Source organism: Hyla sarda, chromosome 3 (genome assembly GCF_029499605.1).
Source record: "Hyla sarda isolate aHylSar1 chromosome 3, aHylSar1.hap1, whole genome shotgun sequence".
NCBI lineage: Eukaryota > Metazoa > Chordata > Amphibia > Anura > Hylidae > Hyla > Hyla sarda.
In genome coordinates this window covers 432,167,926-432,192,210 of record NC_079191.1, presented here as the reverse complement: position 1 = coordinate 432,192,210, position 24,285 = coordinate 432,167,926, and the positions used below count along the sequence as shown (strand labels likewise).

Genomic DNA, 24,285 nt, shown 5'->3' with positions numbered 1-24,285 from the left:
ACGCAAGGAATCAAAAAGGGAGCAGAATGCCCTGAAAAGGGGCATCCCAGAACACCGGAGTGTCCGACATGGGAACTTAAGGTACCCGGGTCATCTGAAAGATGTACACCTGTAGAGTAAGTAAACCCAACGTCCGCAAAACCCTCCGGGTGACAAGCTTCTACATCTAGACAAGAAAAAGTGCAGTACAGGAATACGGCCCCACAAACGGGACTGCGGAGAAGTAGAGACCACAACCATCAGTAAGGCCCAAAGAACCAGAAGGGCCGACCTAGAAAAGAAGACACACCACAACAACATACTAGGATAGTATCCAAGACATGGAGACTAACCAGACATGAACCCCAGCGGTCTGAGCGGACCGAAGCAACATCCCGTCAGGACAGGAACGGAGGGGGAAACAAAAGGGAAAGTTACTCCAAAAGACTGTAGTGTCAGTGTAACGCAACTTACACAGACAAGGAAGGAGGAACAAACCCCTCCAGGGAGATTGCACCGAGGAAGTAATCGAGCAATGGCAGGACCCAAACAACAGACGGTACTAGACCGGCTGTCGCCGAGCCATACAAGATCACATAAACTCCTCCAACAGAGGAGAGCGCCAAGTCTGTATGAGCAGCAGTAGATAGCCAAGAAACCTGAAGAGAGCCAGGCTACAAAAGTGCACAGCTCAGCTGATTGCTCTCAGAAAAAAACAAGGGCCCAGCCAGGTATCCCACCTATATAGAGGAGGGGAAAACAAGGGGTGGTCGCTATGAAACCCAGGCCGAGACCATGCCAAGCTCCCTGATCCCTTTACCCCCTGTGGAAGGGAGATGATCAAAATGCGCCAGGTACAATAGGACTATACTATAGGCAGTGAAATGCCGCCTGAAGTTAAGGGCGCAAAGGACTGGGTGGACGTAGTCCCAGGAACCCTGCAACAACATATCAAGGAATGGAGGAGCTAATTTGAGTCCTGACTACAAATGGAAGGAAGAAGCACGCACACACCCAAAGCTTTGAGAGGAACACCTCAACGTGGTGTAACCCTGGATTAGAAGGGCATCAACGGAGCCATTCTGGTCATTCCCTAAGGAAATAGAGCCGGCATGTGAACCACCCTGGACAGGAACCTAGGACAGATACCTGGAGGCATGGGGGGGGGGGGGGGCTGAACCGACTGTGCCACCCCATCATGCCCCATGCCAGAGCAGAGGAGTTTGACTGCCTAAACCTGTGGAAACAAGATCACAGGAAGGCCCGAGGCGCACCCCCACAGAAAAAAGGGAAGGACGACTCAGAGACACGTGCAGAGTGGCCTAGAATATGTAGGGACACGGACATAGTTACCGAACAATAGTAGAGGGATACCAAGACTACAGATGCGAAAGAAACCGTAGACATTCAAAAGTCCGTCAGCATGGTGTCACAACCATGACCCTAGCAGACCAACATTGCACCCTTACAAAGAGGAACAGAGAGTGCTGCTCTGTGAAAGTCCATGGAACCTGCAGGAAACGCTCACACCCCAGCTCCAAATGGCGCCACACACCAGGACTGCTGTCACAGATGCAAGGGATGAAGGATGTATGTGGAGCAGGAAACATGCAGACACAGTCTGACCGGCAAGTATAAAAGATCCAATGAAACCACCAAGACTCTCTTTGGATCTTCACCTGGAAAATTAGTCACCGGACTGTAACCGCGGGAGCGGCAAGAATGGGGAAGGTGACCTGGTGGGGTAGAAAACCATACAGACACAGTCTGGCTATCTGGCATAGGGATCATGGCCACACCGGGTGCTGTAGACAGAATCACACACAGAAAGTGGGTTACCAGCCTTAAGCCTAGAGAGCGGCAGGCAAGTAGGGAGGAACCTGGTAAAGGAGGGGACCCTGCGAATCAGTATGTGGTGTATTGTATAGAGCCCATGGAGCAACATGGGGAGATTCACTCGTAACTACACCTTGGCAGTGGATAACCTGAGCTACTGTCCACAGTGTGGGAAGTGTATGGTAGTGGACTCGACGTAGTAGTAGACAATGCAGACAACCATCGGGCTGACTGGTATAGGATTCCTGAATACTCAGGGACACTTCATCGAACCCCCCTACAGTAAGTGGGGTATACACCTGACGGTGTAAGAGACCCAGCAGACGGAAGTATGGCTGACTGTCATCAGTCCCGAGTACCTGCAGGGATCCTCACCAGAGTCCTTATACCAGCAGAGAGGTACGGGAAACCTGACCAAGCCCACGGCAGCCCACATATGGGAGACTGACAGCGATGGAGCCCGTGCAGACAACAGTCTGGCTGAACAAGTACACTTCCAGGAGCTGTATAAAAGGGGACAGCCAGATAGGCGATCACTGTGCCCCACTGCAGCATGTGGAAGGGAGGGGAGGCCTAGGAGCCATCGATAGTATCCCCGCCACCTTGGGAGATCGGGGGAGGCTAAGGAGCCACGGAATGTATCCCTGCACCTTGTCTAGAGTCCATAGGACACGCTGGGACACATCTTCGTACACCTCCACAGCAGTGGGGTACCGGGACTCCAGCCTCAGATACATCAGCTGAGTGATGATTGACAGGTGGCTGAGGAGACCATGCAGACCACTGTCTGGCATACTGGTATAGGTCCATAGTAGACAACGGATCACTCCTTCCGACACCTTGCATCAGCAGTGGGGTACCAGAGTGCCAGAGCGGACGTGGCAGCTGAGAGATGAGTGACAGACAAGACTACTGTCTGACATATCGACATCAGGACCAATCCATACCAACGCAGGCCACCGTACAGGGTGACTGAAGGAATAAAGTGGCCCCCGATTCCGTCCCTACAAAAGGAACCCTGCAGATATTAAACTGATAAAAACAGATGTGACAGGCCAAGGTTGTAATAGTGCTTGGTTGCCACAAGGGGGAGCTCAAGAAGCATTGAAGAATCCAGGGTGCAATACAATTGATGCCCACAAGAGGGCGCCAAACACCACCAAATGGTCTGACTGACCAGTGGTGAAAAAAAAAAATATATGTATATGTGTGTGTGTGTGTGTATGTGTGTGTATATATGTATATATATATATAGATAGATATATATATATATATATATATATATATAGATTAGTTAGGAGTAGCCGTATTAGTCCAGTGATGCAAAAAGCAAAATCATCGGTAGTTGCAGTATCTTGTAATACCTTTTTTATTGGACTAACAAGATTATGTAGAGCATAATCAATTACCGATGATTTTATATATATATATATATATATATATATATATATATATATATATATAATTTTTTATTTTTTTTTACTTTTACAGACAGCGCAGAAGGGAGGGCATGATGGAAGAACACCGCCCCCGGAGCCGGCCTCAGACTAGAAGGACTTGTGGTAAAATGTGGCACCCAGCTGCATGAACGGGGCGCCGGCCGCACGACCTGCGGTCATTAGAGGAAGGGGGCTGGGGAACTGGCTGAAAGACGCAGCCAGTTCCTCCCCCCCACCGGCGAAGCGCCCGGCTGCATGGGGGGGCAGTATGCAGGTTGGTGTGCCCGCACTGAGGGAAGTCGGCCACGTGGGACCGGAGACCCGCTGCCTGCAGCTGTAGGTCTCCGGTCAGCCCAAAAAGAATGCTGCCAGGACATTGCGCCTGGCAGCAGCAGAAGGAGTTAGCGGGCTGATGGGCCCGCACTGAGAAGGTGGACGGCCACGTGGGACCAGAGACCCGCTGCCTGCAGCTGTAGGTCTCTGGTCAGCCTAAGAAATAACGCAGCCAGGACACTGGGCCAGGCCGCAGAATGTGGTAAGCGGGCAGCCACGCGGGACCGGAGACCCTCTGCCCCAGAGACTGAAACTGGGGCAGCGGCATAGAGTCTCCGGCCGTAGTGAAGATAACAGCCGCAATACATGTGGGCTAGAAATGCGTGGCCCAAAGAGGGGGGAGGGAAGGTTCACCAGACTGTCTCCTCCAGAATGGCACCAGAGGCCATGAGGGGTCCGGCCCAGCACAGCCACGTGTAATGGCGGCTGAGGAGCTGGGCACATGAGAGAAAGGGGACCCCTGGATGAGCAAGAGGCAGGGAGAGGGGGGTTGTAGTACATACTCACCCATGGCTCCATCTTCTTATACTCACCCTGAAGTCTTCAACCAGCGGCCACACTGTATCATACCAGGCTAAGATAGCGGGCGAGCAGGGGCAAGTGAGGGACCCGGACCCAAGGTACAACCTCCAGGCGCTGGCTGTTGGCGATAAGGGGTTGATGGGTCATACTCTTATGTTCCGTGCCCCTTTGTCGCATTTGGGGGAACAGGTAGCTCCATGCTCCTGATCTCCTACCTGAAAAAGGGGAACAACAGCCCTTACTAGAAAATAATTAAAAATAAAAAAGACATGGTCTCTGGAGCTCCCAGACCTGTCTCTGCCTCCTACTGACACTAGCTAAAACTGATTACCTCACTTCCAGTGGGCGGGTATATCCTGCCAGGGAGGAGCTGACTTTTTTTCCTAGTGTCAGCGCCTCCTAGTGGCAAGAGCATATACCAGTCAATATAGGTGTCCCCCAATGAAGAGCGACCGAGAAAGGATATATGTTTTCTTTATTCTGTGAGTCAATACGAATCCCCAGGTTTACATACTTTTTTATTATTGTACTGCTTCTATTAGGAATTTTAGCTCTAATGCTGAGTTGTAGTTCTGCTAATCTCAAACTTTATTTAACAAAATTAGTATGTTTAAAATCACTCTATTTTGTCCACCTATAACTTTCTTATTTTTCTGTATACGGGGCTGTATGAGGGCTCATGTTTTGCTCCTTGATCTGCAGTTTTTATCGGTTCCACTGTTGTCTATATGTAACATTTTCATTGCTTTTTTAAATTTATTTTGGAATAAAATGTGACAAAAAAGCAGCAGCTTTGGACTTTTTTTTTTCATTAACATTATTTTTTTTAGTTCAGACATTTACGCATGGGGCGAAACCAAATATGCTTAACTTTTTTTTGACGCTTTTTTGGGATAACATAGGAAAAAGGGGCAATTTTAATTTTTATTGGGGGAGGAGCTTTTCACATTTTTTTTTACAATTTTTTTTTCCTTAGACTTTTATAGTCCCCATAGGGGTCTATTTATAGCAATCATTAGATTGCATATACTGAACTGTTTTATCGGCCATCTTCTTCTCTGCTCTGCTCGATGTCAGACCAGAGGAGAAGACCCTAGGATGACAGCCGGAGAAGGTAAGGGAACGCTCACATTGCTGCAGATGCCGTGATCTGTATTGATCACTGCATCTGAGGGGTTAATGGTGGACATCAGTGCGATCGCTGATGTCCGCCATTACCGGCAGGACCGTGGCTGCTGATAGCAGCCAGGACCTGCCGTGCACGATGCGAGCAGCGGTCCGATGCTCGCGTCATGTACAGGAAGTAAATGTACGCCTTGGTGCGTTAAGTACCAACGCATTAGGACGTACATTTACGTCCATTGTCCTTAAGGGGTTACAAATTTCACTTCCTGGGGTCCGTGGCTACACTAAATGAGATTTTATAGTGCTGCCAAGAAAGTCCAGGAGGTAGGGATTCTCCAAAGTAGAGAAAGAAAAGTGTCACACATTCGCTGCTGCATATTTTCTTACCCATTGAGATCAATGGGTAGCAAAATCGCTGCAGAAAATATGCAAAAAAATACGGCACGTGTAACCCTACCCATAGAGTACTTCCCACGTATCGTATACTCAGCATATTTTGCTGCATATTTTATGCAGCTGATTTTGCTACCCATTGATCTCAATAATACCCAACAGCAGATCTGGAGCAAAATATGCTGCATATCCGCTACGTGGGTACTCCACTGGAAAACTTTTTTTTTTAAATCAACTTGTGCCAAAAAGTTAAACAGATTTGTAAATTACTTCTATAAATAAATCTCAATCCTTCCAGTACTTATCAGCTGTTGTATGATCCACAGGATGTTCTTTCCGTTTTGAATTTCCTATCTGTCTGACCACAGTGCTCTCTACTGACACCTCTGTCCATGTCAGGAACTGTCCAGAGCAGGAGAGGTTTGCTATGGATGGGGATTTGCTCCTCCTCTGGATAGTTCCTAAAATGGACAGAGGTGTCAGCAGAGAGCACTGTGATCAGACAGAAAGGAAATTCAAAACAAAAAGAACTTCCTCTGTAGCATACGGCAGCTGATAAGTACTGGAAGGATTACGATTTTTTTAATAGAAGATGATGGAGAAAATCAGCAACAACAACTGAGAAAAAATAAGAGCAAAAAACACAGTCCACAAAAGTGCATCATCATTGGGCTCTAAAGCCATAGACATAGGGTGATGGTGGCCGAGCATCTGTTTTCAGTCTGAATTTACTCATTAGCATTTGAAAGGGGTACTCCACTGGGAAATATATATATTTTTTTTTATATCAACTAGTGGCAGAAAGTTAAACAGATTTGTAAATTACTTCTATAAAAAAATCTTAATCCTTCCAGTACTTATTAGCTGCTGAATACTACAGAGGAAATTCTTTTCATTTTTGAACACAGGGCTCGCTGAATCACGAGCACAGTGCTCTCTGCTGACATCTCTGTCCATTTTGAGAACTGCCCAGAGTAGGAGAAAATCCCCATAGCAAACATATGCTGCTCTGGACAGTTCCTAAAATGGACAGAGATGTCAGCAGAGAGCACTGTGCTCGTGATGTCAGCAGAGAGCACTGTGTTCCAAAAAGAAAATAATTTCCTCTGTAGTATTCAGCAGCTAATAAGTACTGGAAGGATTAAGATTTTTTAATAGAAGTAATTTACAAATCTGTTTAATTTTCTGGCACCAGTTGATATTAAAAAAATTTTTTTTCCCTAGAATACCCCTTTAAGTGACCGAGGGTTATTTGGGACCTCACAGGCATAGGGGCCTGGGTGCAAATGCTACTACTACAGCCCAAATAGCTACATAGCAACAACTCACATATACAGCTCACTTAATTTAAAGGAGTACTCCACTGGCCAGCATTCAGAACATTTAGTTCCGATGGTGGTGTGCGTGCTGGGGGCCCCTTTGTGGTGTCAGGCCACGCCCCCTCAATGCAATTGTATGGGAGGGGGCGTGTTGGCCTTCACACCCCCTCCCATAGACTTTCATTGAGGGGGCGTGGCCTGACAGCACGAGGCTTGACCGACCCCCCACAGTGCGCACACAGCGTTTGGAACTTGTGGAGTACCCCTTTAAAGAAAACTTCCCTTTTATTATGGAACGTGGGCCAGTGCTGCACAGGGGGAAGGGGGGCCAGTACCCCCTAAGAGGTACACATACCCTAATAAGGTTTATGGCCTTGGGTTGTTATTGTGATACAACCCCTTTAGGCCTTTTGTAGAATGACAAGTACCTGCTTTATGTTCCGTCTCTCTGCAGCGGATTTGGCCATTATCATGCGTATAGTGTATAAGATGAGGCCCGGAAGACGTAGCAACTCCATCCCGTTCCCAACGAACGCAGAAGCGATGACGTAGTTGACAAAGAAGGCGCCCTGATCCGGCAGGAAGACACATCTGAGAAGGAGGCGACAAAAAAATGATATAGGGGGAGATTTATCAAAACCCGTGCAAAGGAAAAGTTGCCCAGTTGCCCATAGCAACCAATCAGATCGCATCTTTCATTTTGCAGAGGCCTTGTTAAAAATGAAAGAAGCGATCTGATTGGTTGCGATGGGCAACTTTTCCTCTGGACAGGTTTTGATAAATCTCCCCCCATAGTGATCACATGGCAGAAGACTGCGATATCGGCGCCGACGCCATGTTCTCAATCCTCCATACTTACTCCAGCCTGATCCGACTGTTGTCCATGGATTTGTCAAACAGCCACCGAAAGAAGACGTCTAAGCTGGAAAATAAAATAGTGTAAATTCCTAAATTTGACGCAGTGAAAAGGTGTAATCCAGGAGAGAACGGAATTACTTACCTGGTCAGGCCGAGCGACGGCAAAATCAGCACCATGAAGATGAGAAAGATGTAGATTTTGTGCATCATGATACGATTTTCTGCAGATCTGTAAAAAAGGTCAATAAATAGTTGCAAGGGTACAAATAGCCTTCGACATATCAGTGTTTTCCCAAACAGGATGCCTCCAGCTGTTGCAAAACTACAACACCCAGCATGCCCGGACAGCCTACGGCTGTCCGGGCATGCTAGGTGTTGTAGTTTTGCAACAGCTGGAGGCACGCTTTTTTGGAAATTATCTTACTTTGTCCAGTGGGCCTCAAAGAGGGTGGAGTAATACACAATGGTTGGTAATAATGCAGAAAACGACCACAGCAGGAGGGTGGGGAAGAACTGGCTGATCACTGGGTTCTGCAAGGAAATCATAATAATAAAAAAAAGAACTTATTATAATTTAGAATTTGGCGCCGGAGTAGCTTTACAGAGCTCCCGTTCCCCCTACCGCAAAAGTGCCGTCTCCTAATGCAGAGTTATATGCTGCAGGGAGAACTGGAGCTCAGTAAAGCGAAATCAAAGTTATTTAGAAAAATGACACATAGTGCAGGATTATAGTCATTCATAAAAGCCACTAAAAGACTGGAGGTTCACTTTAAGTGCTGTCAGAGAAAGCCTGTGAGTCCTGCTTCCCCCTGCCTAGTCCTAGAGAAAGCCTGTGAGTCCTGCTTCCCCCACTCACTCATAGAGAAAGCCTGTGAGTCCTGCTTCCCCCACCCACTCATAGAGAAAGCCTGTGAGTCCTGCTTCCCCCACTCACTCATAGAGAAAGCCTGTGAGTCCTGCTTCCCCCACTCACTCATAGAGAAAGCCTGTGAGTCCTGCTTCCCCCACTCACTCATAGAGAAAGCCTGTGAGTCCTGCTTCCCCCACTCACTCATAGAGAAAGCCTGTGAGTCCTGCTTCCCCCACTCACTCATAGAGAAAGCCTGTGAGTCCTGCTTCCCCCACTCATTCATAGAGAAAGCCTGTGAGTCCTGCTTCCCCCTGCCTAGTCCTAGAGAAAGCCTGTGAGTCCTGCTTCCCCATCCATTTATAGAGAAAGCCTGTGAGTCCTGCTTCTCCCGCCCACTCATAGAGAAAGTCTGTGAGTCCTGCATCCAAACCCACCTACAGAAAAAGAGAAAGCCTCATAGAGAAATCCTGTGAGTCCTGCTTCCCCCACCCACTCACAGAGAAAGCCTGTGAGTCCTGCTTCCCCCTGCCTGGTCATAGAGAAAGCCTGTGAGTCCTGCTTCCCCATCCATTTATAGAGAGAGCCTGTGAGTCCTTTTCTCCCGCCCACCCCTTTTTTGCTTGCCCACAGAAAGTCTGTGAGTCCTGCATCCCCACCCACCTACGGAAAAAGAGAAAGTCTCATAGAGAAATCCTGTGAGTCCTGCTTCCCCCACCCACACATAGAAAGCCTGTGAGTCCTGCTTCCCCCTGCCTAGTCATAGAGAAAGCCTGTGAGTCCTGCTTCCCCATCCATTTATAGAGAGAGCCTGTGAGACCTGCTTCCCCATCCATTTATAGAGAGAGCCTGTGAGTCCTGCTTCCCCATCCATTTATAGAGAAAGCCTGTGAGTCCTGCTTCTCCCGCCCACCCCTTTTTCGCTTGCCCACAGAAAGTCTGTGAGTCCTGCATCCCCACCAACCTACGGAAAAAGAGAAAGCCTCATAGAGAAAGCCTGTGAGTCCTGCTTCTCCCACCCACACATAGAGAAAGCCTGTGAGTCCTGCTTCTCCCACCCACACATAGAGAAAGCCTGTGAGTCCTGTTCCCCACCCACTCATAGAGAAACCCTGTGAGCCCTGCTTCCCCATCCATTTATAGAGAAAGCCTGTGAGTCCTGCTTCTCCCGCCCACCCCTTTTTCGCTTGCCCACAGAAAGTCTGTGAGTCCTGCATCCCCACCCCCCTACGGAAAAAGAGAAAGTCTCATAGAGAGAGCCTGTGAGTCCTGCTTCCCCCACCCACTCATAGAGAAAGCCTGTGAGTCCTGCTTCTCCCGCCCACCCCTTTTTCGCTTGCCCACAGAAAGTCTGTGAGTCCTGCATCCCCACCCACCTACGGAAAAAGAGAAAGTCTCATAGAGAGAGCCTGTGAGTCCTGCTTCCCCACCCACTCATAGAGAAAGCCTGTGAGTCCTGCTTCCCCCACCCACTCATAGAGAAAGCCTGTGAGCCCTGTTCCCCTGCCTACACACAATGATTGACAGCTATGTATACAAGTGGTTACAAGGGAAGGAGGACTCACAGGCTTTTATAAGAAGGTAGAGGAAGCAGGACTCACAGGCTTTTATAAGGTGGAGGAAGCAGGACTCACAGGCTTTCTCTAAAACTCAGTGGGGCCAATATGTCTCACAGGCTCTCTCTATGAGTTCTGGAAAAATGTTCACATGAAAATACTGAATGAAATAGTAGAAAACTGTCTATGCTCAGGATCAGTCCTTCCCGCTTCTTCCTTTACCGCCCTAAGATAGAGACCAGGCCGATCCTCATCAATCCTATGTTATGTCTATATTACTCTAGTGTGGAGGGTTTTCATCTTAGATTCCCAGAACATTCCGGAGGCTACGGAAGTTACTTACATTCAGATAGTAGATGGGCTTGGTGACATTGAACTTGTCTATTGTAGAAATTATAATAGATGGCGTTGTGAGGAAAAATAACACAATGAAAAGGCAAAAATTAATCCCCACGAATCGCGCCCACCATTTTACTCCCTGCACCGAGAGGTTCTCCCTAAGAGACAAAAAAAGGAAATGAAACCACAGTAACTGCAATACCAGACATAACTTACATACACATGTTGTGACTTTTATTTATTTATTTTAATTTTAAATAAAGCAGCCATGTTCATCACCACTACATTTTAGCTGGTGACTACTAGTGACTACTGAATATTAAAGGAGTACTCCACTGGCCAGCATTCAGGACATTTAGTTCCCAACCCTGTGTGCGCACTGTGGGGGGTCTGTCATGCCCCCTCGAGCCGTCAGGCCACGCCCCCTCAATGAGAGTCTATGGGAGGGGGCGTGACGGCCGACACACCCCCCCAGCACGCACACCCCCTTCGGAACTAAATGTTCCGAACGCTGGCCAGTGGAGTACTCCTTTAAATTAAGTGAGCAAATGGCTGAATATGTGAGTTGTTGCTATGTAGCTATTTGGGCTGTAGTAGTAGCAGTTGCACCCAGGCCCCTATGCCTGTGAGGTCCCAAATAACCCTCGGCCACTTAAAGGGGTACTCCACTGGCCAGCGTTCGGAACATTTAGTTATAAACGCTGTGTGCGCACTGTGGGTGTCGGCCACACCCCCTCAATGCAAGTCTATGGAAGGGGGCGTGGCAGCCGCCACGCCCCCTCCCATAGACTTGCATTGAGGGGGCATGGCCGACCCCAGCAGCGCTTGCACAGCGTTTGGAACTAAATGTTCCAAACGCTGGCCAGTGGAGTACCCCTTTAAAGGGGTATTCCAGGAAAAAATAAAACATTTTTATATCATCTGGCTCCAGAAAGTTAAACAGATTTGTAAATTACTTCTATTAAGAAATCTTAATCCTTCCAATAATTAATAGCTGCTGTAGTTGAGTTGTTCTGTTCTGTCTGACAACAGTGCTCTCTGCTGACATCTCTGCTTGTCTCGGGAACTGCACAGAGTAGAAGAGGTTTGCTATGGGGATTTGCTTCTACTCTGGACAGTTCCCGAGACAGGTGTCATCAGAGAGCACTTAGACAGAAAAGAACAACTCAACTTCAGCAGCTCATAAGTACTGAAAGGATTAGGATTTTTTAATAGAAGTAATTTACAAATCTGTTTAACTTTCTGGAGCCAATTGGTATATAAAAAAAAAAGTTTTTTTCCTGGATAACCCCTTTAAGAGGTATTATATTAGCATGACAAAGAGCACATAGTAGGTTTCGGGCCATGTTAAAGATTTTACAATTAGGCCCATAAACGTGTAGCTCAACTGAGCATGGTAAGTGGCGTATCATAGGATGGCACTATCATTTACTGTCTCTATATGTTATTTACTAGGAGCACCCAGCTCACCACGAGATGTTCTCCGGATAGGTGGCGTAGGTCACCGACCACTTGGCGGTACGAAGATGTCTGCTGACGCTCGATGGCTGCGGCTCCGTAGCACATTTGCACTGATGACATTGGATGGCGTTGAAATCTTTCACGATGCTAAGGAAATATGAAATCTTACACAACGGCTTTACACATGTACGTATGTGTGTATATATATATATATATATATATATATATCCTTAAACGCTAGACTTACAAGGTCGCGGTGGACTTATCGGAAAAAGTCACAAAAGCGATTCCGAGGGGCACATTACGTGCCTGCTCCAGCTTAGATGCGTACTGCTGATCCAGCTTGTCCTTTTTTCCGGTGTAATATTCAATAGCTTCAATCTGGACGAAAAATATCATGTACAACTACATTAGTAAAAAGCAGAAATATGACCATATACTAACATAAAAATAAAACTCACCTGCTAGTAACTATGCTTAAAGACTATGAACACATTTGGACAGAAATTTTTTTTTTTTGCTCTTTTATTTCCTCAATGCAACATTGTAAATAGTCTTTATTCGAAATTTCCTACCATTTAGCCACTACTCAGGGAAACATAAGATTAGTTCATCAGATAGGACACTTTTAGTGTTAAAGGGGTATTCGGGCCAAAGACATCTTATGCCCTATCCAAAGGATAGGGCATAAGATGTCTGTTCGTGGGGGTCCCTGTCGCTGGGACCTGGCTCCAGTCTCAGAAACTCTCTGTGTTTCCGGGACTGGAGACGTGACGTCACGCTACCCCCCTCCATTCATGGCTATGGGAGGGGGCGTGACGGCAGTCACGCCCCCTCCCATAGACATGAATGGAGGGGGGGGCGTGCCGTGATGTCACGAGGGGGCCATGACGTGACGTCACGTCTCCAGTCCCGGAAACACAGAGTCCCTGCTGCTTTGGATAGGGGATAAGATGTCTTCGGCTGGAATACCCCTTTAAACATTGCTGCATGTGGGGGAGGGAAGGATGTACTCAGCAGCTGCTTTCTCCTTACACTTCCATATGACTCTCCCCTGTCCACTTCCTTTTGTGTGCTTTCCTCCCTATCTACAGCCCGTGTAGGCTGCCCTCCATGTATGTGCTCCCAACTCTCCACACAAAAAAAAAGTGTTAGCTGAAAGTGTAGCAATTTGTGACTATTCAGCTGTTGCAAAGGCTGTCAGGACATGATGGGAGTTGAAGTTTTGCAACAGCTGGAGGGCCACAGGTTGGGGAACACTGGTGCAGAGACTATTTAAATACACAAACAAAAATTCTTGCTATTACTTATGATTTTTTGAAAATAAGCAAATGCCCTATGACACATACATACACGCCCCATTCTATCAGTGGTTTTAGGAAGCAGACTGACCACTATGGGTACCTACCCTCTCACACCCGCGCATTACACAGCAGCAGAACTGTCCGCATGGCTTGGGGTTAATAAACACATATTCGCCAGTTTTGTTGTGCAGTTTGATGAAATACGCCAAATTCTTTTCAGCTTTTGTCCTACAAGAAAAAAAAAATGTAAAAAAATATTTAAAACATTTTTATAATTGCTTATTATTAATAAGAAGAAAATGTGTATAATAATAATTAATAAATTCTAATAATAAATAAATAATAATATTAATAAATAATAAAAATGTATAATAATAATTTATAATAATAAAAATAATTTGTAATAATAAGTATATTTATTATTATTATAAATTATTATTATTATAACTCCAAGCAGCTACTACCTGACCTGATTTAATGGATTTGCATAACTTCCAGGGGTTGTTCAGAATCTATAACTAAGACTATTAACCCCTACTCAAACAAATTACTTCAAATTACCCCTAACACTATAAGCTAGTGTTTCCCAAATATAAAAAAAATTGTATAATTGCTTATTATTAATAAGAAGAAAATGTGTATAATAATAATATTAATAAATTCTAATAATAAATAAATAATAATATTAATTAATAATTTATAATAATAATTTATTATAATAATAATAATTTATAATAATAATAATAATAATGTATAATAATAATAATTTATAATAATAATAAGTATAATTATTATTATTATTATAAATTATTATAACTCCAAGCAGTTACTACCTGACCTGATTTAATGGATTTGCATAACTTCCAGGGGTTGTTCAGAATCTATATCTAAGACTATTAACCCCTACTCAAACAAATTACTTCAAATTACCCCTAACACTATAAGCTAGTGTTTCCCAACCAGGGTGCCTCCAGCTATTGCAGAACTACAACTCCCAGCATGCCCAGACAGCCTAAGGCTGTCTGGGCATGCTGGGGTTGTAGTTTTGCAACAACTGGAGACACCCTGGCTGGGAAACACCATTATAAGCATTCACAGTGCTGCCTCCTAGAGACTTGTGCCCCACTGATTGAGAATCTAGGCTTGAGATAAGTGTTTCCCAACCAGGTTACCTCCAGCTGTTGCAAAATTACAACTCCCAAGCATGCTTGAACAGCCTTTGGCTGTCTGGGCATGCTGGGAGTTGTAGTTTTGCAACAGCTGGAGGCACTCTGTATGGGAAACACTGCTCTAGATTATTAGTCTGATTACCGTTCCTGGAGCTGATGGCATTTTTATTTCTCAGCCAAGTGTCAAGGAGGCAGGGTCAAGTTGCTAAAGTGCCTCAGCCTGGCACACCTTGTAGGAGGATCCACAGCGTATCTACTGTGGATAAGCCACATTTGACCCTACCCTCAAAAGGAGTTATCCAGGTATAGAAAAAACTGAGCTAATTTCTTCCAAAAACAGCACCACCCCTGTCCTCAGGTTGTGTGTGGTATTACACCTTAGCTCCATTCACTTCAATGTAACAGAGCTGCAATACCATACACAACCTGAAGACAGGAGAGGTGCTATTTCTGAATGTTTTTCTAATCCTGGATGACCCCCCCTTTAAAGTTAAACAGGATGATGGATTCTAATGGGTTCAGATTTGCAGAATGGATAAATACAGGAGAATTTGTGAATCCAGATTTGGAATTTGGGTTGAAAATTGTTCATAATTTAAATAATTCAGAAATAAATTAACTTTTTACACAGTGTCCACCATAAAAAAAAAATATATATATATATAAATAAATAAAAACATATGCACATGTTTTTATTATACCAGGGTATAATGATTGTAATTGTTATTTTACGATTCAGTACAGTAAGGTAAATGTTCACATGCTGCAGATTTTCACTTAGTATGTTACAGATTTTGGTTAAAGAGGTACTCCGGTGGAAAACTTTTTTTTTTCTTTAAATCAACTGGTGCCAGAAAGTTAAACAGATTTGTAAATTACTTCTATTAAAAAATCTTAATCCTTCCAGAACTTATTAGCTGCTGAATACTACAGAGGGAATTATTTTCTTTTTGAAACACAGTGCTCTCTGCTGACATCTCTGTCCATTTTAGGAACTGTCCAGAGCAGCATATGTTTTCTACGGGGATTTTCTCCTACTCTGGAGAGTTCTTAAAATGGACAGCGATGTCAGCAGAGAGCACTGCGCACGTGATGTCAAAAGAGAGCTCTGTGTTCCAAAAAGAAAAGAATTTCCTCTGTAGTATTCAACAGCTAATAAGTACTGGAAGGCTTATGATTTTTTTTTTTTATAGAAGTAATTTACAAATCATTTTAACTTTCTGGCACCAGTTGATTTAGAAAAAAATAAATAAATAAATAAAAGTTTTCCACCAGAGTACCCCTTTAATTTTTTAAGGTAAATTTGTCCTTTTGTATGTCTTCGCTACCAAATGAGGGATTCAAGCTTAGGGTGAAAACGTCCAGAAAAAAATTATGGTGCAGATGCCAACTAAAAATAATGGAAGGCTGTAAATCGTGGATTCCATGCAGAAATTAATTTAATTACCCCAGTGTGAATAGGACCCAAAGGTGATAAAACCTGCTGATGGAAGAAGCTCCAATTAGCAGTGTGAACATACAATGTACCACTAGATGGCAGCAAATAACAGCACTTAGAAACCACCTGGTGAAACTAGTGCAGGTCTCACGGTGTGGTTTCTAAATGCTGTCATTTGCTGCCATCTAGTGGCAGCAAATGACAGCATTTAGAAATCACACCGTCAGACCTGCACTAGTTTCAACAGCAGTTGGAGCTTCCATCACAACATATATTATAGTGGCAGGAACGGCATGAAATAGTGGAGTCCATCGGGTGCCATTGGGATTGTCAAAGGGGGTGAAGGGTCTAAGCTCCTAGACCACAGTCCACTGTTTCCAAACCAGGGTGCCTCCAGCTGTTGCAAAACTGCAACTCCCAGCATGCTGGAAGTTGTAGTTTTGCAACAGCTGGAGGCACCCTTGTTGGGAAACACTGTCTCAAACACACAGCTGTCCTCAAATCTCATGGAAATAGAAGCAAAGGAGACTCTCTCCCTTCTTAATGTAGTCCAAAGGACATCCAGAGCAGTCCGCTTTAGTTAAAGGGGTACTCCACTGGAATTTTTAAATCAATTGGTGCCAGAAAGTTAAACAGATTTGTAAATTACTTCTATTAAAAAAAAAATCTTAATCCTTCCAGTACTTATCAGTTGCTGTATGATCCACAGGAATTTCTTTTCTTTTTGAATTTCCTTTCTGCCTGACCACAGTGCTCTCTGCTGACACCTCTGTCCATGTCAGGAACTGTCCAGAGCAGGAGAGGTTTTCTATGGGGATTTGTTTCTACTCTGGACAGTTCCTAAAATGGACAGAGGTGGCAGCAGAGAGCACTGTGGTCAGGCAGAAAGGAAATTCAAAAAGAAAAGAACTTCCTGTGGATCTGGAAAGTATTGGAAAGATTAAGAGTTTTTTAATAGAAGTAATTTACAAACCTGTTTAACTTTTTGGCACCAGTTAAAAAAAAAAAAAAAAAAGTTTTCCAGTGGAGTACCCCTTTAATAAATATCCAAATCACTCCACAGGAACCCAACTTTACTAGCCAGGAAAGACTTTTCCCTGAATGTCCACTATGTTTTACACTGCAGGTGTTCTCGTTGAAATCAGCTCATGTATGTTAGCCCATAGCTAGTCAGTGCATATAGCGAGCAGGGACCAAAGGATTCTAAGGGTACGTTCACACGTGCATATTTTCTGCTGCAGATCTGCTGCAGATTTGCTTTAGCAGATTTTGCAGCCCACTGAAGTAAATGGGCAGCAAAATCTGCTGCAGCAAATGTGTGAACGCACCCTAAAACTACAAGAAAAAAAACTAACCCCCCATACTTTACCTCTCACTGGAAATTCGGAGAAGGTCATAGACATCATAACACAACTGTACGTCGATGACCCGGCTTGATGGATAAGCTTCACTGGAAGAGAAGCAAAAGATAATATTAAAATTTTTATTTTTTTTTGCTTTATTTTTTAAATGCAGAATTCCCCAACCTGTGGATTTTCAATGGTTGCCTTTGGCCAGGCATGTTGGAAGTTGTAGTTTGTACACCTGTAATGGCGGACAAAAGCTATCCCGCTGATGTCCGCCATTTACCCTATAGATAGGTGATCACAGCATCTATAGGGGGAATAGAGGTGGGCTCATCGGACCCCCGCAGTGCGATTGCAAGGGGGGGGGATGTCTGATGAGCCTAAGCTCTTTAACTCTCCTGCAGTGTGCAGAATGACAAATCCTCCTGTGCAGACTGCAGATCCAGGCTGTACAGGAGGATCCCCGACAGCACTGATCAGTACCATAATATTACACGGTACTGAACAATACATTGCTATATAATGATTGCATACAAAAGTTCCCTTATTTTTTTTATTTATTTATTTATTTTACACTTTTTAAATCTCCATAGGGGTTACAAAAGTCCCCTATAGAGATTTAAACATTGTGTAAAATAAAATATTAAAAACATTTTAAAAAAATAAAAATTTAAAAATCACCCCCTTTTTCCGTAGGAAAAAACAAACAACACAACACAACAACATATTTGGTATGGCCGAATGTGGAAATGTCCTAACGATTTAACTATAATGTTTATGATCCCATATGGATCCCGTACCAAATGCCAGAATTACAAATTTTTGGTCACATCGTATGTCAGAAAAAAAAAAAAAAATAGAAGGCAACCAAAAAGTCCCAAAAAATTAAAATGGCACTAATAAAAACTACAGATGACGATGCGAAAAATTACCCCCATACAGTCCTGTATACGGAAAAATAAGAGATATAGGGGTTAGAAAATGATAATTTTACTAAGAATATTTGTCAAAAAATATATATTTTTTTTATAGTAAAATAATAGGTATCATTTTAATCATACTGACCTACACCGTAAAGTTCACTGTGTAAAAAAATAAATAAATAAATAAATAAAACTTTAAAAATAATTGCAAAATTGTGTTTAATTTTTTCTCAAAATAATTTTTTTATTTTTTTATTTTCTTTGCTTAATTTTTGTGGGTAAAATAAATGGTGTCATTGTGAAGTACAATTGGACCAGTAAGAAATAAAGAAGCCTCATATGGTTCTGTGGATGGAAAAATAAAAGATTTATGGCTCTTAAAAGACAATAAGAAAAAACGAAAAAGCAAAAATTAATGATGGCTGTGTCCTCAAGGCCTAAATGGGCTGCGTCCTTAAGGGTTAAAGAGAAGGTGCCCATTTAAAGGAAAAACTACCCGCTTCATTCCTACCTAAAGTGCCTGCTGATGGTCTCCTTTTCGGCGTCCCGGGGCAGTCCTGTTATAAACAGCGTTTGTTTTACCTGTGGAGGAGAAAAGACCCATATCATGTGCACTCACCGATGATCAGCTGATTGTCAAGGTCACCCCATAACAAGGGCACAGTTATTTATTTTTATTCCATGCTCTTCCTGGTGTATTGTCAGATCTGCGCTGTGAGCTCTGAGCCCATCGGTTATCTCTCTTCCCCCTTTATGCTTTCCCAAACAATGGCTCCATCTGCAGCTGCACCCCCTTCCTCCCAGTCTTCCATTTACAATAGGAAACCTCTTAGGGATGTAAAGGGGGATCTCCAGTGCCCCGGTGTTCTGAACATTTTGTTCAGAACACTTGGAGCAGGCTGCATGATCGTGATGTCACGGACACACTCCCTTGTGACGTCACGCCCCCTCCATTCATGTCTATGGGAGGGGGCGTGACAACACCATGCCCCCTCCCATAGACATGAATGGAGGGGGCATGGTGTGACATCACGATCACGGCCGCCCGCTTCGAATGTTCTGAACAAAATGTTTAGAACACTGGGACACTGGATTACCCCTTTAAAACAGGGAAATATTAGCTTAAAGGCCGATCTATTCACATATACTAATGATGTCAGCACAAGGCGATCCCTGGTCTTCCTACCGAAACCTTGTGGGAGAGGAAAAGAAACAATGGCACTCCTGTCCTCATATCCCAACCTCATATTCTGTCCCCCGCACTAATTATTATTCTCTGCCCCTGCCTGACGGACGGTCGGCACAATGTTTTAAAGTCCCGGGCAATCTTTGCAGCCCGAGAGTAACACAATCAGGGGATGTACCGGAAGTCCCTTAGACTTGCATAGGACGTTTGACAAAACCCTCACAAATGGAGGTTTAGGGTTGATTTAACGCAATTTTTTAAACTATATTTTTAGTCAACATAATAGTATCATGTGACCAAGTTTCATCAAAATATCTCCAGCCATTTGGAAGTTATTCTTAAACATACATTTATACATAAACAGACACACACATACAGTACATACATACAAACATATACATACAGGGGGAGATTTGCCGAGTTGCCCATAGCAACCAATCAGATCGCTTCTTTCATTTTTGAAAAGACCTTAAAAAATTTAAGTAGCGATCTGATAGGTTGCTATGGGCAACTCACAGTAAATACATATGTATATACATACAAAAACACAAACACACATACAGTATATTCAAACATATACATACACAGTACATAAATATATACATACACACAAATACAGTAAATACATACATACTACATACACGCAGTACATACATACACATACAGTAAATACAAACATATATACATATACACACAAATACAGTACATATATACACACAGTACATACACAAATACAGTACATATATACACACACAGTACATACACATAAATACAGTACATATATACACACAGTACATATATACATACAGTACATATATACACACAGTACATACACATACAGTACATATATACACACTACATACATAAATACAGTACATATATACACACAGTACATACACATAAATACAGTACATATATACACACAGTACATACACAAATACAGTACATATATACACACACAGTACATACACATACAGTACATATATACACACAGTACATACATAAATACAGTACATATATACATACAGTACATATATACACACAGTACATACACATACAGTACATATATACACACTACATACATAAATGCAGTACATATATACACACTACATACATAAATACAGTACATATATACACATAGTACATACATAAATACAGTACATATATACACACTACATACATAAATACAGTACATATATACACACAGTACATACACATAAATACAGTACATATATACACACAGTACATACACATAAATACAGTACATATATACACACAGTACATACACATAAATACAGTACATATATACACACACAGTACATACACATACAGTACATATATACACACAGTACATACATAAATACAGTACATATATACATACAGTACATATATACACACAGTACATACACATACAGTACATATATACACACTACATACATAAATGCAGTACATATATACACACAGTACATATATACACAGTACATACACATAAATACAGTACATATATACACACAGTACATATATACACAGTACATACACATAAATACAGCACATATATACACACAGTACATACACATAAATACAGTACATATATACACACAGTACATACACATACAGTACATATATACACACAGTACATACATAAATACAGTACATACATAAATACAGTACATATATACATACAGTACATATATACACACAGTACATACACATACAGTACATATATACACACTACATACATAAATACAGTACATATATACACACAGTACATTTATACACACAGTACATACACATAAATACAGTACATATATACACACAGTACATACACATAAATACAGTACATATATACACACAGTACATACACATAAATACAGTACATATATACACACACAGTACATACACATACATACAGCACATATATACACACACAGTACATACACATACATACAGTACATATATACACACAGTACATACACATAAATACAGTACATATATACACACAGTACATACACATAAATACAGTACATATATACACACAGTACATATATACACACAGTACATACATAAATAAAGTACATATATACACACAGTACATACATAAATACAGTACATATATATACACCGTACATACATAAATACAGTACATATATATACACCGTACATACATAAATACAGTACATATATATACACAGTACATACATAAATACAGTACATATATACACACAGTACATACACATAAATACAGTACATATATACACACAGTACATACACATACAGTACATATATACACACAGTACATACATAAATACAGTACATACATAAATACAGTACATATATACACACAGTACATACATAAATACAGTACATACATACACACAGTACATACATAAATACAGTACATATATACACACAGTACATACACACAGTACATACACATAAATACAGTACATATATACACACAGTACATACATAAATACAGTACATATATACACACAGTACATACATACACACAGTACATACACATACAGTACATATATACACACTACATACATAAATACAGTACATATATACACACTACATACATAAATACAGTACATATATACACACAGTACATACACATAAATACAGTACATATATACACACAGTACATACACATAAATACAGTACATATATACACACAGTACATACATAAATACAGTACATATATACACACAGTACATACACAAATACAGTACATATATACACACAGTACATACACAAATACAGTACATACACACAGTACATACACATAAATACAGTACATATATACACACAGTACATACATAAATACAGTACATACATACACACAGTACATACACATACAGTACATATATACACACTACATACATAAATACAGTACATATATACACACAGTACATACACATAAATACAGTACATATATACACACAGTACATACATAAATACAGTACATATATACACACAGTACATACATAAATACAGTACATATATACACACAGTACATACACAAATACAGTACATACACACAGTACATACACATAAATACAGTACATATATACACACAGTACATACATAAATACAGTACATATATACACACAGTACATACATAAATACAGTACATATATACACACAGTACATACACATACAGTACATATATACACACAGTACATACATAAATACATGCATACAGTACACACATAAACACACACTAGTTGAGTTTTATACACATAGATTAGGTACAATCCAATGACTGGCGGAGTCTGAAAGCTCCTCTGTACTAACCGTATTCTCCTCTTTGTATTTTATGACAGATGTGTGATGTCGCATGAGGATGACGATGAGGATGAGATAAATGACACCTACGACTGTGTGGAGCCAAATGAGACTGTCCCTGCGAAAACAAACGGGTTTTATATCTTGTGATGTGTGGAAACCAAGGTCCGCTATGTCTAGGAGTGGAATGAAAAGCCCCAAATTCATTGCAGAGACCAGCGTTTCCCAACCAGGGTGCCCCCAGCTGTTGCAAAACTACAGCTCCCAGCATGCCCGGACAGCCGAAGGCTGTCCGGGCATGCTGGGAGTTGTAGTTTTGTAACAGCTGGAGGCACACTGGTTGAGAAATACTGCTGTACAGACATGTCAAAAGTTTGATCAGTCATCATCACTACTTTATATATTGACTATAATAACACAATAGTATGCAGTAAGCTCCTGAGCTCCCCCTAGAGGTGGCTGCAAGCAGACAAAATGCTGTAATATAATTATGTCTATGCAGGAGATTTGGGACCCTGTATTAGATACAGAGAGTTCTGATCGACCTATATCAGCACAGAAGTTTGCACCTCTAATTGACAAGATAAAAGGCGAGCACTCGCTACAGAACAAAGGAAACAATAGCAACTTTTAATAGGCCAATACTCACTCATGCTGTAAGTTTGCTATAGTGGTCCGGCCAAAGCTTAAAGGATCCATATCTTAAAAGAAAAAGAAAAAAGAAAAAACATAAAATATAACACTCTAATAAAAAATAAAAAAAAGTGATTAAACATAAAATATAACCCTGTAGTGTCGTACTAAGCACAGTGAACAAAAGGGCAAGGTGTCAAACCTGAGACTGTAGATCCATTCATGACAGCTCACAGAACCCTACCCTCCCAGCTCTATCTGTATACTGCTGCTGCTATCTCTATGGGATCAGGATATATAATAATTATACACTCCCCAACCAGCTCTATCTGTATACTGCTGCTGTTATCTCTATAGGATCAGGATATATAGTAGTTATACAGATCTGTTACTGCTGCTATCTCTATGGGATCAAGATATATATAGTAGTTATACACCTCCCCTCCAGCTCTATCTGTATACTGCTGCTGTTATCTCTATAGGATCAGGATATATAGTAGTTATACAGATCTGTTACTGCTGCTATCTCTATGGGATCAAGATATATATATAGTAGTTATACACCTCCCCTCCAGCTCTATCTGTATACTGCTGCTGTTATCTCTATAGGATCAGGATATATAGTAGTTATACAGATCTGTTACTGCTGCTATCTCTATGGGATCAAGATATATATAGTAGTTATACACCTCTCCTCCTAGCTCTATCTGTATACTGCAGCTGTCCTCTCTATGTGATCAGGATATATAGTAGTTATACACCTCCCCTCCAGCTCTATTTCTATGGGATCAGGATATATATAGTAGTTATACACCTCCCCTCCTAGCTCTATCTCTATACTGCAGCTGTCATCTCTATGGGATCAGGATATATAGTAGTTATACACCTCCCCTCCAGCTCCATCTGTATACTGCTGCTATCTCTATGTGATCAGGATATATAGTAGTTATACACCTCTCCTCCAGCTCTATTTCTATGGGATCAGGAT

General features: G+C 42.1%; 1 protein-coding gene across 4 annotated transcripts in view; it reads right to left on the bottom strand.

The window, feature by feature from the left end:
* TMEM63A (transmembrane protein 63A) overlaps positions 1–24,285 on the bottom strand; it is an 88,231-nt gene that overhangs the window by 10,322 nt on the left and 53,624 nt on the right. For all 4 annotated transcript variants that reach the window (XR_008891732.1, XM_056568511.1, XM_056568512.1 and 1 more), the window contains 12 exons: positions 23,314–23,365; positions 22,674–22,782; positions 18,699–18,769; positions 17,288–17,368; positions 13,416–13,539; positions 12,255–12,388; positions 12,017–12,154; positions 10,551–10,704; positions 8,229–8,335; positions 7,947–8,033; positions 7,806–7,868; positions 7,375–7,537 (listed from right to left, as the gene is read on the bottom strand). Coding sequence is in view for 3 of the 4 variants with exons in the window: in XM_056568511.1 (XP_056424486.1) it covers positions 7,375–7,537; positions 7,806–7,868; positions 7,947–8,033; positions 8,229–8,335; positions 10,551–10,704; positions 12,017–12,154; positions 12,255–12,388; positions 13,416–13,539; positions 17,288–17,368; positions 18,699–18,769; positions 22,674–22,782; positions 23,314–23,365 (1,283 nt within the window). In the remaining variant the exon portion in view is untranslated. The remainder of the gene's footprint in view (positions 1–7,374; positions 7,538–7,805; positions 7,869–7,946; positions 8,034–8,228; positions 8,336–10,550; positions 10,705–12,016; positions 12,155–12,254; positions 12,389–13,415; positions 13,540–17,287; positions 17,369–18,698; positions 18,770–22,673; positions 22,783–23,313; positions 23,366–24,285) is intronic.